Here is a 16,375-nt window from a genome sequence, read left to right as displayed (position 1 = left end):
GTTAATGATGTCTGCAAAGAATGTGACCTTTTCAGAAATAAGTCAAATCAACGTAAGGTTAATAAAGGCTTTAATTTTCACACACACAAAAAAAAACCCCTCCATATAATTTAAAAAGGAAACAAAAACAAGGAAGAAACTGGAAAGTATACAGAGGAACATTTCTGCTAAAACACAGATATAAGTGCCTTTCCATACAAAACATCAAGAATCAGAATCAAGTCACTCTGAACACAAAGGAAAAAAAAACCCACCTCAAAAAAAGCGGCCAAAGCTGCCAGTGGTTCAATTAGGCAAAGTGCAGGAACCTCACTCATTTTCCTCTCCGTGCATAAATACCAAGCCAGTAAGCAAGGGAATTTGGGGAGAGAAGGAAATGCTTGGCGGAGGGGAACTTGGGATGAGGTGTGCACTCTCATGGACTTCTTTGCCCACAGTTTAGTTGATTGTTCTTCTTTGCTCTGGCATTTGAACTGAAGAACTGGGATCCTGATCTAGACCCTCATCCACTCTTGTTCTTATGCCAGCAGGCGTATCTATACTTTGAAAGTCCAGTGTCACAAAAATGCTTATTCATACTGGTGTATTTTTAATTAAATCTTCAAGAACCTTAGACACATAGCACACGTGGAAAGCAAATAGTTTACTAACTGTATGAATGATATAACCAAAGAGACTGGCTGTAGTCATCAAATCATGCCATAAAGGAGCCAACAGCAGTGGTGGTGAAACTCAGAATAACTCCATCACAAACTCTCCAAGACCTAACAAACTATAATTCTCCAATAATATATATATATTTCTCCAGGTGTTAATAAGACAATAGAGATAGTAGGATTTTGAAGGAAAGCATCAGAAAGCTGCTACCAGGTCAGAAAGCTGTTAAGTTTTTTGTATACAATTGCAAGAGTCACTCAGTACAAAGCAAGACAGGGAGGGAAAGGACAAGACCATTTTATTGGGATACCTTTATAGTACTTAACAGGTTAATTTTACTAAAAATCTCCCTGTATATACAAGATCCACGGGTACATGGAGATCTAGTTCTGTTTTCCTTACTTAGAGCAAAAGGAATAGTCTCTGCTGGGTCATTTCAGAGGACAGAGAAGAGGAAGGACATCGTTTTGATTTAGTGGGTCATAAATGAATTTATAAAACTTTTTTTTCTTTTGTAATTTAAGTATCTACAGCTGATTTTCATTATACAACTGTATTTGTAGTATATATGTGTATACCTACACAACAGTAACTTCAACATGAAAGAAGTAAATCCACTTATTATTTTGCTGAAGTTTTAAGTTTTAAAGCTTTTTTCAGAAGAGGTTTATAGATTATCAAGAATAAAGGCCAGGTGGCAGTGGCTAATCCTAGCTACTCAGGAGGCTGAGATCAGAGGACTGTGCCTGGGCAGGAAACTCCATGAGATGCTTACCTCCAATAAACTACCAAAATGCTGGAAGTGGAGCGGTGGCTAAAGTTGTAAAGCACTGGCTTTGAGCAAAAAAGCTCACAGACAGTGCCCAGCCCCTGAGTTCAAGCCCTAGGACTGGCACGAAAAAAAGGAAAATAAAGAAAATGTATAGTTTAATATTTGCATCCACAGTTAAATTAATGGATCCCTATTACCACATGCTTCTTAAAATGTAAACACACATTATGTGTGCTACTGAGTCATTTAAATTAGCCCTAGAATTAACAGAACATAAGTAAACATACATTTTTTTAATCAAAATACAATTCATAGCTGGTGCCTGTGGTTCACACCTGTTCCTGGCTGCCCAGGAGGCTGAGAGCCGAAAATTACAATTCAAAGCCAGCCTGGGAGGAAGTCTGTAAACTCTCTTATCTCCAATTAACTACCAAGAAGCTGAAAATGGAGCTGTGGCTTAAGCTAGCAGAGCACTAGCCTTGAGCACAAAAGCTCAGGGATAGTACTCTGGCCTTGAGTTCAAGCCCCAGGGATAACACACACTCTCTCTCATTCATGGGCTGCTTTCTATCCTGTCCTGCTGAGACAAAACTTTTAGTGTGTCAGCCAGGTACTGGTGACTCACACCTACAATCCTAGCTCCTCAGGACGCTGAGATCTGAGGACCAAAGTTCAGAGCCAGCCCAGCCGTTTGCTCAAGACTATTTCCAATTAATCAACAAAAAGCCGGAAATGGAGACATGACTTAAGCAACAGCACACCAGCCCAGATTTTAATTAAGCAAGAAAGAGAAGGGCTCTTGAGTTCAAGCCCCAATACTGGCACAAAAAAATTTTTTTTATGAGTGTGTTCACACATATATCCCTATAAAGTAAGAGCCAGTCTATATTCTCAAAGTCTAAATTACAGTTACTTAAAGGATATAAACATCTAGCCACACTCAGCTTTCCAATTCTCCATAAGAGAATAAAAACCACCACGTGTTAGCTTAATTTTCCCTTCTGAAAAATTTCAACTAAGATCAAAGCATATGCCACCTAAGTAGAATGCTGATGGCTTACTCCTATAATCCTAGTTACTCAGGCGGCCAAGATGTGAGAACAGCAGTTCAAAGCTAGTCCAAGGAAAACAAATCCACAACATGCTTACCTCCAAGTGACCAGCAAAATGTCAGAACTGGAGGTGTAGCTTAAGTGGTAGAGCACTAGCCTTCAGTGAAAAATGAAGAAGGAGAATGCAAGACTGAGTTCAAGCCCCAGCGCTGGCCAAAAAACAAAACAAAACAAAACAAAAAAACCAAACCCAAGTATCTAATTGTTATCCAATTCCAATTCAATGTCATTGTAACCACACACAATATTTTGAATATGAAGGTTAATTAGTTACTATGCAGAATGCTTGGAGCTGAAGACCCTGTCCCTACCTAATTTGTCTCTTCCTGTCCCAAATATGCTAACTTCCCCATCATCCTACTTTGGGCAAACGATCACACTTTGCAAAAAAAAAAAAAAAAGAAATATATGTATTTATACCTTTAAAATATATAGACAGCTCAAACATAGTATAGCTGCAAGCTCCATTTGTAGTCAAATGAATAAGTTAAAGGAGAGAAGGAAGGAAAAGGCTGACAAGGCCACAAGAATGAACAGATAGTAAAACTCAAGTCCCAAATTTGCAAGAATGAGCAGTGAAAAACTCTTATCTTCTAATAACCTATTTCCAACCAACAAGTCCTGCCCAAGATAGGAAGACTCTTTTGAGTATACTTCAAAGCTACACATACAATCAAGCCATGAAATACATTAAAAATGAAGCAGCTCCTCAAGGCAGTCTAGGCTTATGGCGTAATTTCTGCAGATGTCACTCCAAATCATTCCCAACACTCTCAACTATAGAGAGGACAACAGCTAAAGAACATAATCATCACTTCACTCATCTATGAGACAATCAGTTGTTTTCAAGCAAAACAAGACAAAGTGAGGCTTCTGGCAGAACTGAAACAAAACTTTAAATGTTAGTTTTTAAAACAAATACTGTTCTAAAGCACTCCTGCATATTCTAGTACCAGTATCACTGTGGATCATACTAAGATGAAGGTAGATGTAGGTAGATGGCAGGAGGCAAAGCATTCATTGGTAGTTAACTAAAGTGCCAGGCCATTTAGAATTCAAAGATCCAAAAGTTCAGAATATCAATCACTATACCAGAACACACCCAGGTTCTAAGAGTCAGGCTGAAGTTCTCCAAGGGCAATCTTCCATCTAAGATGCTTACATCTTCAATGATGATGGATTCCAATGTTCCTGCCCTTGAAACCTGATATGGTTTCATCCCTACCTGAAGAGTAATCCTCTCACTTATAATCAAAATAAGAAAACACAAGAAAGAAAATAATGAAAGATTTCATTTTGTATTCTTAATTCTGTATAGGCCTAACGACATCTGGGCTCACATATTTCTCTCAAACTCATTCTTTTTATATGGTTCCATAAGCTGCTTATGTTGGCTAAGTGACTACCATAAAACTTTATATTGCATCCCCACTCTGTCTCAACTTAAGAGCACCTAATAAGGTGTGTTTGTGTGTGTCTATATATATTGCATCTTTGTTATTTGTTAGTTTTTAGGATTACCAAAATCGGTCACATTTTAATTCTCACCCTGCTTTGATCATTTACTGTTTGGCTTTTTGCCCCTTAGTCAAGCTCTGACCTACAGCTTATGTACTTAATTTCACTTTTGTTCCCAGAGCTCTTTAGCTTTTGTTTCGCTTTAGCAGATTAGAGTTTGAGCTGTAACACAGCAGCACACTGCTTGATGTCTCTGCTTTTCCTTACCCTTATCATCTCTGTTGGAAAGTCCCAACTGGAGCAATATTATCTCTCTACCTTTTAAAGTTTTGGTCAAAACCCACTAAGGTTATGCCTGCTCCACGGAAGGATGATACAGAAGAAAAGACACGATTCCATCTTAATAATATAGACAAATATGAGGAACAGTATGTGAAGAAATCTCTTTAAAGAAAATGTGAAATGTACAATGAACACCAGATGTGGGGCCATAACACATTCCAAAGCACCAACAATCCATTTCTTAAGAATTGTAAATAAACAGCATGGGTATGAGACCCATAAAATCAAGGAGAACAAAAACCTCAAGTTAAGTGACAGAAATGCCTCTTGCAAGGACAACAAACCATCATTAGTGTAACATGGAGAGCTGGCTTTCCAGTGAACTTTACTCAAAGATACACACACAAAAGGTCACAGAGTTGAGTGAAAATTCTCAAGGAACATAAAAGTTTAAAAGCCAACTGATGTGTATACATTCACACATTTCTCAGGTGAATAGACTCTGATTCTCTGACTTATCCTCCAAACTGCTGTGCTATTAATGGCAAGCAGGCTTACATGGGTGGTTCACCTGAACTCTTTAAGGCTCCATTCATTCCATATATGTGTGTGTGTCTTTATATACATATATGTATATATATATATATATGTATATATATATATATATATATATATATATATTTACAATATGTATGTCTAAGACAAAAGGAAGCGCCACTCTTGTAGGAGAAAAAGAGGACTATCAGCTACAGATGAGACCAGTTTCCATTAAATACCATGGAACACTCCACAATTTTGTCTTTTGGTTTGGCCCTGAGCTGTCTGTTGCTCCTGCATCAAGGAGAATTCCAAATTCTCTTTGGGCAGAGTAAAGGTTAGGTGGCAGTGGGAGAGAAAATGCACATCGCCAACCCAGAGTCTGTTTTCATGAGGCCTGACGGGCAGTCTTCCCCACTTCCATGCTGAGTGCCTGAGCGTTCTTTTCTGTTTCCAGCAGCTCATCAAAGATCTCCCTTAAAATAAACAAAAAATAAAACATAGAATTCAGTGAGTGGAACAAAGCATAAACAGGAGAAAAAGCAACAGGAAATGAACACTGATAAAGCCTGCACAATCCCATCTGATGCCTAATTTTTATTAAACAAGCAGCTCACATGTTGGGTATTAACCCTGGGGTGCTGATTTTTGAGACTGAGGGAAAAGGGCAACAGTGTGCTTTAATAAAAATACCATGTAGTTTCTCTTTATGTAAGTCAGATCTTCTGACTGATAAAAACTAGAAACCAGAAAGGATTATGATAGGGTAGCTTCTATCATAAACTGCTATATATTCCATACCCAGATCCTATTATGTGATGAATAATTAAGAGACAATACATTTGTAACTTTTAAGGAAATAAAGGTTTAAACTCAAGGGCTCACTTTTGCTACTATCTGTATTATGCCTGGCCCTAGGACAACTTTTTTTTAATGTTCTGGTCCTAGGGCTTTGAACTCAGGGTCTCAGTGCTGTCCCTGAGATTCCTTTTCCCACGGCTAGAACAGTTCCATTTCCGGCTTTTCTTGAATAGTTTATGGAAGATAAGTCTCCAGGCTGGCTTTGAACTACAGTCCTCAAGAGCTCAGCCTCCTAGGTAGCTAGGGTTATAAATGTGAGTTACTAGCACCTGGCCAAGACTTCATTTTACTTTATTATTATTATTATTATTATTTTTACCCCAGACAGTCATAGGGCTTGAACTCTGAGCCTGGGCACTGTCCCTGACCTCTTCATGAAGCTCAAGGCGAATGCTCTACCATTTGAGCCACAGTGCTACTTCCAGTTTTCTGGTGGTTAATTGGAGTCTCACAGACTTTCGGGGCTAACTTGAGCTGTGATCCTCAGATCTCAGCATCCTGAATAGCTAGGATATTTTTCTTTCAAATTTGCTTTGTATTAATTGGGTGACTATACATTAATGAACAGAAATTTAAGCAATATGGATGCAAATACAATAAAAATAAAAAACTGTCAACAAGTGAAGAAGAGTTTGGTAATTTTATTTATTTTGTGCTAGTACTGGGGCTTGAACTCAGGATCTGGCACTGTCCCTTAGCTTTTTTCTCAAAGCTGGCCCTCTAAGCTGGGGGTTGGGGACTCACACCTTATAATCCTAGCTACTTAGAAGGCTGAGATCTCAGGATTGAGGTTCAAAGCCAGCCCAGGTAGGAAAGTCTGTGACACTTTTTATCTCTAATTAGCCACCAGAAAACCAGAAGTGAAACTATGGCTCAAAGTGGTAGAGTGCTAGTTTTAAGGAAAAATAGTTCAGGGACAATGCCCAGGTCCCAAGTTCAAGCACCCATGACTAGAAAAAAAAAAAAGCTAGCCCTCTACCATTTGAACCACAGTTCTACTTCTGACTTTTAGGTGGATTTAACTGGAGGTACAAGTCTCAGACTTTCCTGCCCAGGATGGCTTTGAATGTCAATCCTCAAACCTCAGCCTCCTGAGAAGCTAGTTATAGGCATGAGCCATGAGTGCCCAGCTTGAGTTTGGTTAATTTTTAGCCCATTACCTCCATTTTAGCAAAGTTTCTTACTTGTGCATATAAAAGAAGATGTAACCACTCCGATCCCGGTCACTCTGCACAGCAGCCTCTTGGATTTTAGATACCTCAAGATCATTGTAAGTGAACCAGGCTTGCTTCTTTATATCATACACATCACTAATATAATGACCTGAAACAAATAAAATCTTGAAATTAAGGCTTTCTAAAAGAGTACATATAGGAAATTTGAGAAAGAGAAACAAGCTAACTCACCTAACTCACCCTCAAAAATGTTACTATAATCCATTTAGAAAACATTTACAGAGAATTAACAGGCTTTTCCCCCTTTCAGTATGAGGGACTGAACTCAGGACTTCATGTTTGCTAGGTAGGTGGCTCTACCACTTCAGCACACCTCTAGCTTCCTTTGTGTATTGGTTGCATTTGAAATTAGGTCTCAAGTTAAATTAGCCCAGGCTGGTCTAGGCTGTGATCCTACTTGTGTTTCCTCATGTCTCTGGGGATGACAGGTGTATGCCACTGAGTCTAGCCACTGACTGTGATGGAATCTCTCAAACTTTTATGCCCAGCCTGGTTCCGAACCCCAATCTCCCTATATCTGCTTTCCAAGTAGCTAAGATTGAGCCACCATAACCAACTTAATTTTTTTTTTTTTTTAAATTTTAGAGACAGGTGTTCACTATGTAGCCCAGGATGGTCTCAAATTCTGGATTCTCCTGCCTCAGTCTACTGAGTGCTAAGATTATAATTGTGTGCCACCATGCTCAGTTTAAGGGATTTTTTAAATTTTGAATTCTTATTCCTGGAGGTATTAGGGTTTAAACTCAGGGATTTAGTCTTCAGTATTGTTAAGCAGGTATTTCCACCATTTGAACTATGCCCCAGCTGTAGAGGATAACTTTTTTTTTTTTTTAATCAGTCTTGGAGCTTGAACTCTGGGCCTGTGCACTGTCCCTGAGCTCTTCAGCTCAAGCCAAGTACTTTACCACTTGAGCCAGAGTGCCATTTCTGGTTTTCTAGTGGTTAGTTGGAGATAAAAGTCTTATGGATTTTCCTTGGCTGGGCTGGCTTTGAACTGTGATCCTCAGATCTCAGCCTCCTGAGTAGCTAAGATAACAGGCGTGAGCCACTGGTGCCTGGCGGTTGGTCAGTTGTGGGGCCTTGACTCAGGGCCTGGGTGTTATCCCTGAGCTTTTGTGCTCAAGACTAGCATTCTACTACATTGAGCCACAACTCTATTCCAGTTTTCTGGTGGTTAATTGGAGATTTGAACCACGATGTTCAGATCTCAGTTTCCCAAGTAGCTAGGATTACAGGTATGAGCTACTAGTGCCCACCTTATAACTTTTCTTTACTTCTAAAATTTACTAAATTTTCCTATAACACAATTATTTTTTTTGCAAATTCTTTATTGTGATTAAGTGATTACATAATTTCACAGTATTGTGGGATGGTGATGCTTAGTTAAAGTCAAATACATTCTAACTTTCATGGGGCAAATTGTCTATCTTGGTCTATTTTGACAATACAGTCATTTCTTCCACATCGGATGATATGTACATTCCTTTCCTTTTGCACAGCATCAGCTGTTTCCCTCTTTCCCACTCGTTCCCTCCCTCCCATCGCTGCCATTGAGTTGCTTAGTTTGTTTTGATGAATGTCCAGTGCAGCTGATGGGTCCCACTGTTGTATGCTATAATGCAATTATGAAGAACCTTCAAAAGTACTGTGTATTGCATGTTGAAGTGAAACCCCTCTGCATAACTATTTAAAGATAATAAAAAAATACGTAATAAAACCTTGTGTTTTGTTGGTATTATAAGCAAATATTCAATTCCATATGAAGTAACTCTAACATCTTTGTTAGGTGGATTAGACAGCTCCTCTTGCTAACGTTTAGCTGTAATACTGATGAGCTGAACAAATGAGTCTTTGAGAACATGAGGAAACACACAAAGGCCAAATGGATTAAGACATTAATTACATCTGCAATGGGCTAGTCAATACTTCAGAAAATTAGACAATAAAGAGTATTACATTAACTGCAAAAGAAAATTAAGAAATTATACATTTGCGTACAAAACATGAAACACATTTACCTTTGCTCTTGAGGGTCTTCTTTTTCCTGTCAGTCATGGGGCTTGAACTCAGGGCCTGGGTGCTGTTTCTAAGCTCTTTTTGCTCAAGGCTAGCACTCTACCACTTTGAGCCACAGAGCCCCTTCTGGTTTTGAGCCACAGAGCCCCTTCTGGTTTTCTGGTGGTTGGAGGTAAGAGTCTCATGGACTTTCTTGCCTGGGCTAGCTCTGAACTGTAATCCTCAGATCTCAGCCTCGTGAGTAGGCAGGATTACAGGGCTGAGCAACTGGCATCTGGCACACGTGCGTGCATGCATGCGTGCACTTGTGTGCATATGTGCGCCAGTCCTGGGGCTTGAATTTAGGGCCTGGGCACTGTCCCTGAACAAATTCTTTTGCTCAAGGCTAGCACTCTAACACTTGAGCCACAGTGCCATGTCCGGCTTTTTCTGTGTATGTGGTACCTGGGCTTCATGCATGCTAGGCAAGCACTCTACCACTGAGCCACCTTCCCAGCCCTGGTGTGTGGCTTTTGAGGGGATTGTTAAGTCTATTTTGCTCAGGAGAATTTATGTCATTTATAAATAGAGAATGAAAACAGTTTTACTCACAAACACAATCTAGTGGGTGATAAGAGATTTTATTTTATTTGTTTATTTTTTGGGTCTGGTTGTGGGGCTTGAACTCTGTGCCTGGGCGCTGTCCCTCAGCTCTTCAGCTCAAGGCTAGTACTCTACCACTTGAGCCACAGCGCCACTTCCGGCTTTTTTCTTTTTTGCTTATGTGGTGCTGAGGAGATGAGCCTAGGGACTCAGGCATGCAAGGCAAGTGCTCTACCACTGAGCTACCTTCCTAGCCCCGGTGACAAGAGATTTTAAAGTTTAGCTGATGAATTCAATTTATACCTCAGAAAGACAGACAAAGAATAACAGATAAAGGGACAGACACTGGGTACTTCACTTATAAATTGCCATTATCATGATGTCCACTTACCTGAAGAAGAGGTGCTACCAATGTGACTGACAACACTGATGAGTCGGTAGGAATGGGGGAGATTTCCCGTCTGGAAAACAGAAGTGGCATGACTTCATTTTCAAGTAAAAGCAAAGGGGCAGAGTGTTAGCCTTGAGCCAAAGCAGCTCAGGGACAGTGTCAAGGCCCAGAGTTCAAGCCTGAGGACCAGCCAAAAACAAAACAAAACCAAACAAACCACAAACCACACACACACACACCCCTAAAAATAAAACTAGTGGGTTAAAGTAAAAGCAAAATATGGATGTTGTTTATTATCAAAGCTCATATAACTAAGCTGTAGCACATTTGTGTAGTCTAAGTAACAAAACGAAAATTAAACTGTTTAGATCCTTTGGCCTAATTTTATCCCCAAAACTTTCCCTTAAAAAGCCAGGTGCTGGTGGCTCACACCTGTAATAAAAAGGTTATATGAGCTGGGCACCAGTGGCTTATGCTTGTAGCTATTCAGGAGGCTGAGATCTGAGGATCATGGTTTGAAGCTAGCCAGGCAGAAAAATCTCCATGAGACTCATGTCTCTAATAAAATGCCCCCAAAAGCTGGAAGTGGTACTGTGGCTCAAGGAGGAGAGGGCTAGTCTTGAGCACAAAGAGGCTCAGGGACTGTACCCAAACCCTGAGTTCAAGCCCCAGAACCAGCTGAAAAAAAAGGTATGTGGTCCAGATGATGGTTCATATTTGCAGTCCTAGGTATTGGGAGGCTAAGACAGGGAAGATTGCAGTTTGAGGTTAGTCCAGGCCAGAAGTTCACAAGAGTTCATCTCAACCAATAGCTGGGTGTAGTAATGTGTTATCTAAGCTATGGTGGGAAGTGTAAATAGTACTGTGGTTTAGGCTGGCAGAGGCCAAAAGCATTACTTTTTTCTTTTGTGTTATAGTATTTGAATTCAGGGCCTCATGCTCCCTCAGTTTGTAAGCTTTCAAAAAGCAATGTAAGCTTTCAAGAAAGTCCTTGCACACATGGTTCAAACAGTGAAATGCCTCCAAGCAAGTGTGAAGACTCAAGTTCAAACCCCAGTAATTTTTTTTTTTTGGTCAGTCATGGGGCTTGAACTCTGGGCCTGGGTGCTGTCCCTCAGCTCTTCAGCTCAAGGCTAGCACTCTACCACTTGAGCCACAGCACTACTTCCGGCTTTTCTGCTTATGTGCTGCTGAGGAATCAAATCCAGGGCCTCATGCATGCAAGGGAAGCACTGTACCACTGAGCCACCTTCCCCCCCCCCCCCCTCGCCCCCAGTATTTTTTTTTTTTTTTATTGTGAAAATACCATACAAAGGGGTTACAATTACATGGGCAAGGTAATGAGTACATTTCTTATCAAGCATTGTAGCCTCCTCTTTTGTTTCCCCTTCTCATCCCTGCCCCCACCCCCAGGCCAAGGTTGTAAAGTTCGTTTTTCAACATAATGACTTGTACATCTCATTGTTGCAACGAGTCCATCTGTATCCCTATTTAAATGGTTTGTTTTTGCCCTTCCCCTCCACAAATTATACTAACATCAAATACAATGAAAGCAGGGGTTATACCGTGGGGGAGGGACATACAAAGCAACAAAGAAATCATCTTATAAATATGTTAAAAACAATCGCAAGAAAGAAAAAACATCTGAATACTTATCTTGGGGTTCATTTCACCTAACATCAACTTATCTGACCTTTTCTGCTTGTCTTAGACATGTACTAGTTATTACAAATAAGAGAAACCATGGGAGCTATCCCAGTATTGTTAAAAACAAAAAGTTATGCAGATCACTCAACATGTTTACTTGTTTTCCAAACTGGTATGAATGTACATAACTAATGAAAACAGTTATATTCATCCTTAGGTAATAGACAATAGAACAAAAGAGACGTGCATTGCTAAAGGGATTACAGGATTAAATACTTTCTTCCTAAAAAAAAAAAAAATACTTTCTTCCTTCCCATTTACATATGCCACATAGCTAGATGACAGATGTACCCTACCATGTCAGGTTATTAGTTGAAATGAGGTCTCACTAACTGTTGCCTCGCTGGCCTTGAAAAGCACAATTTCTAAATGTGTTGTTTTTTACAATGAAAAATTTAAAGCTAGATGTGGTGTGACTGCATGTAATTCAGGTCTCAGGAGGCTGAGGCAGGAGGATTTTGAGATAGAGGACAACCTGGGCTAGAAAAACTGTCTTAAAAAAAAAATTCCAGGCACATGGCTCATGCCTATAATCCCAGCTACTCAGAAGACTGAGATCCAGAGGATTGGAGTTCAAAGTCAGAAAAGTCTGTGACTCTTTGTCCAAAATAACCAGAAAAAAAAAAATCAAGGCTAGCTCAATTGGTAGCACCCCTGAGCAAGCAAGCCAAGTGAGTATGAGCCTTGAGTTCCAGTATTAGTAAAAAGAAAAACAGGGCTTGGGATGTAGCTCAAGTGGTAGTGTTTGCCAAGTAATTATGAAGTCCTTGGTTTAATTTCCAGTAATAAAAATAAAGGAAACCACTTAAACAAATGTTTAAGTTAGAAATTAAGTAAGACTGGAGGCCAGTGGCTCATGCCTGTAATCCTAGCTTCTCAAGAGACTGAGATCTGAGGATTGTGGTTCAAAAACCAGCCCTAGAAGATTCTTATCTTCAGTTAACAAGGAGCAAAAAACAAAAGTGCAGCTGGGTGCTAGTGGCTCACATCTGTATTCCTAGCTACTCAGGAGGCTGAGAGCTGAGGATCGCGGTTCAAAGCCAGCCTGGGCAGGAGAGACCGTGAGACTCCTATCTCCAATAAACCACCAGAAAACTGGAAGTGGCGCTGTAGCTCAAGTGGTAGAGCGCTCGCCTTGAGCTGAAGAGCTGAGGGACAGCGCCCAGGCCCAGAGTTCAAGCCCCACGACCGACCAAAAAAAAAAACAAAAACAAAAACAAAAGTGCAGCTGTGGTTCAATGGTAGAGTGCCAGCTTTGAGAGTAAGAGACAGTGCCCAGGCCCTGAGTTCAAGCTCCTGGACTGCTACATAAGAGACAGTGCCCAAGCCCTGAGTTCAAGCCCCAGAACTGGCACACACACAAAAATTAAGTAAAATGTTCACTGGAGAGAATATAACAATTAGTCTTTAACAATCAGCACAAAAAGTTTATGACATTTTTAAGTGCATTTGTGGGTGGGGATGGTTAAAGAATAGAGCAAATGCTAACAATAGTTGTGATGGGCTGGTGGGATCCTAGTAGCTAAAATTGTTTTTTGAAAAAGGCAATTATTTAAGGGAAGAGAAGGGGAAAAAAAAAAGGGCTCTAGTTGATACAATTAGTCCAAATTTCACAATTTAAATATAGATACTATCTTTACTTGATAGAACTAAATATAATTGTGTGTGTGGTAGATAAGAACAAGATGAACAAGACCTATTTTTGTTTTGTTCTCAATCTTTTTTTCTTTCTTTTCTCTTCTTTTGTGGTACTGGCTATAGAACTCAGCTTCTTTTACTTTGTTGTTTTTCAGATAGTCTCAAGTTTTTGACCAGACTAGCCTTTGCCTCCTGAGAAGCTGCAATAACAGACATGTACCACCATTCCCGGCCTGTTGTGAAATACAGATCAAAAGAGAAGTTGAGCCGGGTACTTGGTGGACCACATTTGTAATCCTAAGTACTCAGGAGGCTGAGATCTGGAGAACTGCAGTGTGAAGCAAATGTTTTGTTAAAACTTCAGAACTTGTACCGTAATACACATAAATTCATGAAGCGGTCCATATTCTCAAATTATTTAAATACAGATACAGGTTGACCCATTGCAACAATGAGATCTACAATACGCTATGTTGAAAAACAAACTTTACAATTTAGGCTGTACTTGTGGAGATGGGAGGGAAGGGATGGTATGGGAAAAACAAAGGAGGAGGCAACAATACTTGATAAGAAATGTACTCATTACCTTGCTCATGTAATTGTAACCCCTTTGTACAGTATTTTCATAATAAAAAACTTATTAAAAATTCAGAACTTTAAAAAGCAAGATACATAAAAAAGATAAGAAAACATGAAGATCATTTGATGGTTGCTGGAAGGCAAAAATGAACCTGTGGTAGATACTGAAAGTGGAATCTCTGATTCTAAAGAGCAGAAGCAACACTGATAATCTGAAATTTTTACTCAGGGGTGAACACTACCTCAGCATTTCTTTTCAGTTCCTCTGCTTCTGCTTCAGTGTACTCCATATCAAAAACATCCTCATTGCCAGAGTCTTCATCTGAGCCCAGTGCATCCAGAAAGGAGTTGTTAAACTCTGAAGAACAGAAAGACAAAATCTTATAAACAGGTTCTTAGAGTAGACCGGATGGTAAAAGAGCTAGAGGTACACATTTTATCATACTAAGAAAATATTACACATAATATTATTAGGATTCTAATTCACTTATTATCCCACTCTGAGGAGTAACATTATAGACACAGGTATCTGTAAAAAGAAATATTCCCTTTTCTTTTTTTTTTTGGTTTGGTCATGGGGCCTGTGCGTGTATGCAAATGTATATATAACATGATAGGACTATTTGGGGGGGTTGAGGGAAAAGTCATGTTGTATATATTTACACACACACACACACACACACACACACACGTTTCTCTCTCTATATGTACATGTTCCATTCAATGGGTGTCTCTTGGGTTTGGTAGTTGTTTCTTTTGCTGTGAAGAAAACTTTTTTCCCTTTGCCAAGAATTGCAGTTTAAACTTAGGGCCTTGTACCCTCTCTTGGCTTTTTTGCTCATAGCTGGTGCTCATAGCTTGAGCTATACCTATAGCCAACAACTAGCTTACTTGGAAATGAAATAGTTTCATGTCTTGCTGACTTTTCTGCCTGGTCTGGTTTCAAACTATGATCCTCTGGGTCTCAGCTTCCTGATTATAGCCTAGTATAACAGGCCTGAGGAACTGGTGCAGAAACTTTTTAATTTGATGTAATTTCATTTGCCGATTCTTGCTCTTACTTTCTGGGTAACTAGAGTCCTATTCAGAAGATAATTGCCTGTACTTATAATTTCCAGAGTTTTCCTGTAGTAAACTTAATGTTTCAGGCCTAACTTCAAGTTCTTTGGATGTACTTGGAGTTGATTTTTATACAGAGAGACAGGTTAGGTTTCAGTGTGCTGTAAATAGACAGCCAGTTTTGCTGCACGCTTTGTTCAAGAGGCTATCTTTTTTGAAGTGCACATTTTTGATTCCTTTGTCTGGGACACCTGTAGCTGTGTGGCTCTATTCCTGGGCTGGTTTTTTGTTTTTTTTGGGGGGGGAGGGGGTCCCGTCATGGGGCCTGAACTCTGGGACTGGGTGCTGTCCCTCAGCTCTTCACCTCAAGGCTAGAGCTCTACCACTTGAGCCATAGCTCCACTTCCGGCTTTTTTCTTTTTTGCTTATGTGGTGCTGAGGAATCGAACCCAGGGCCTCATGCATGCAAGGCAAGCGCTCTACCACTGAGCCACCTTCCCAGCCCCCTGGGCTGGTTTTTGTGGCAGTACAAAGCTGGTTTTTCTTTTCTTTCTTTTGGTGTACTGAGTTTTGAATAGGACCTCACCCAGCTTACTTGGTTAAGCACTCTAACACTTGAGCCACCGCTCTAATCTCTAAGCAGTTCTTGTAACTATGGATCTGTAGTATAATTTGAAGTCTGGTATTGTGATACATGCAGTGTTGCTCTTTTTACTAAGGATTGCTCTTTCTACTTCCGATCTTTTAGAATTCCATATGAAAATCTGGACTGCTTTTTCTTTTTCCATGAAAAATGACATCAAGAGTTTGAAGAGTATTACAATGAAGCTGTACATTGCCTTTGGTAGTATGGCCATTTTCTTTCTTTCTTTTTTTTTTTGCCAGTCATGGGGCCTGAGCTCTGGGCCTGGGCGCTGTCCCTCAGCTCTTCAGCTCAAGGCTAGCGCTCTACCACTTGAGCCACAGCGCCACTTCTGGCTTTTTCTGCTTAAGTGGTGCTAAGGAATCGAACCCAGGGCCTCATGCGTGCAAGTCAAGCACTCTACCACTGAGCCACCTTCCCAGCCCATTATGGCCATTTTCATAGTATTAATTCTGCCATTCCATAAACATAGAAGATCTTTACATTTTCTGGTGTCTTCTTCAATTTCTTTCTTCAAGGTTTTTAGTTTTCATTGTAGAGCTCTTTCATTTCCTTGGTTAAATGTCCTTTTATTAATGTAATATAAAGCAGAAATTCAACCTTAACTCTTACATTTCATTTAAAGTATACCAAACACAAATTCAAGATATACTTTTCTTTTACTATTTTCCACTGGAGAATTCATCTTTATTTAAGAAAAGAATTCCATTTAAAAAAATGTAATTAAAATCATCTTCATACCTTGAAGACTTAATTCTGTAGCTCTTTTGAGGTCATCATCTTCTTTCTGTTCCCAAGCTTCCTAAGGGATAAGAATTGAAGTTTAGATGTTTAAAGAGATATCAG

At 39.8% G+C, this 16,375-nt stretch overlaps 1 protein-coding gene across 4 annotated transcripts in view; it reads right to left on the bottom strand.

The window, feature by feature from the left end:
• Positions 1-53: 53 nt before the first annotated feature.
• The window catches only part of Usp37 (ubiquitin specific peptidase 37), an 83,833-nt gene continuing 67,511 nt past the window's right edge, over positions 54-16,375 (bottom strand). For all 4 annotated transcript variants that reach the window (XM_070017199.1, XM_070017206.1, XM_070017209.1 and 1 more), the window contains 5 exons: positions 16,271-16,331; positions 14,070-14,185; positions 9,904-9,973; positions 6,864-7,002; positions 54-5,294 (listed from right to left, as the gene is read on the bottom strand). In XM_070017199.1, the coding sequence (XP_069873300.1) occupies positions 5,207-5,294; positions 6,864-7,002; positions 9,904-9,973; positions 14,070-14,185; positions 16,271-16,331 (474 nt within the window). In that variant the 3' untranslated portion in view covers positions 54-5,206. The remainder of the gene's footprint in view (positions 5,295-6,863; positions 7,003-9,903; positions 9,974-14,069; positions 14,186-16,270; positions 16,332-16,375) is intronic.

This window comes from Dipodomys merriami, unplaced genomic scaffold (genome assembly GCF_024711535.1).
Source record: "Dipodomys merriami isolate MVZ:Mamm:240054 unplaced genomic scaffold, mDipMer1.0.p SCAF_1, whole genome shotgun sequence".
Lineage (NCBI taxonomy): Eukaryota > Metazoa > Chordata > Mammalia > Rodentia > Heteromyidae > Dipodomys > Dipodomys merriami.
The sequence above is the reverse complement of the archived record's forward strand: the minus strand, read 5'-3'. Positions and strand labels throughout refer to the sequence as shown.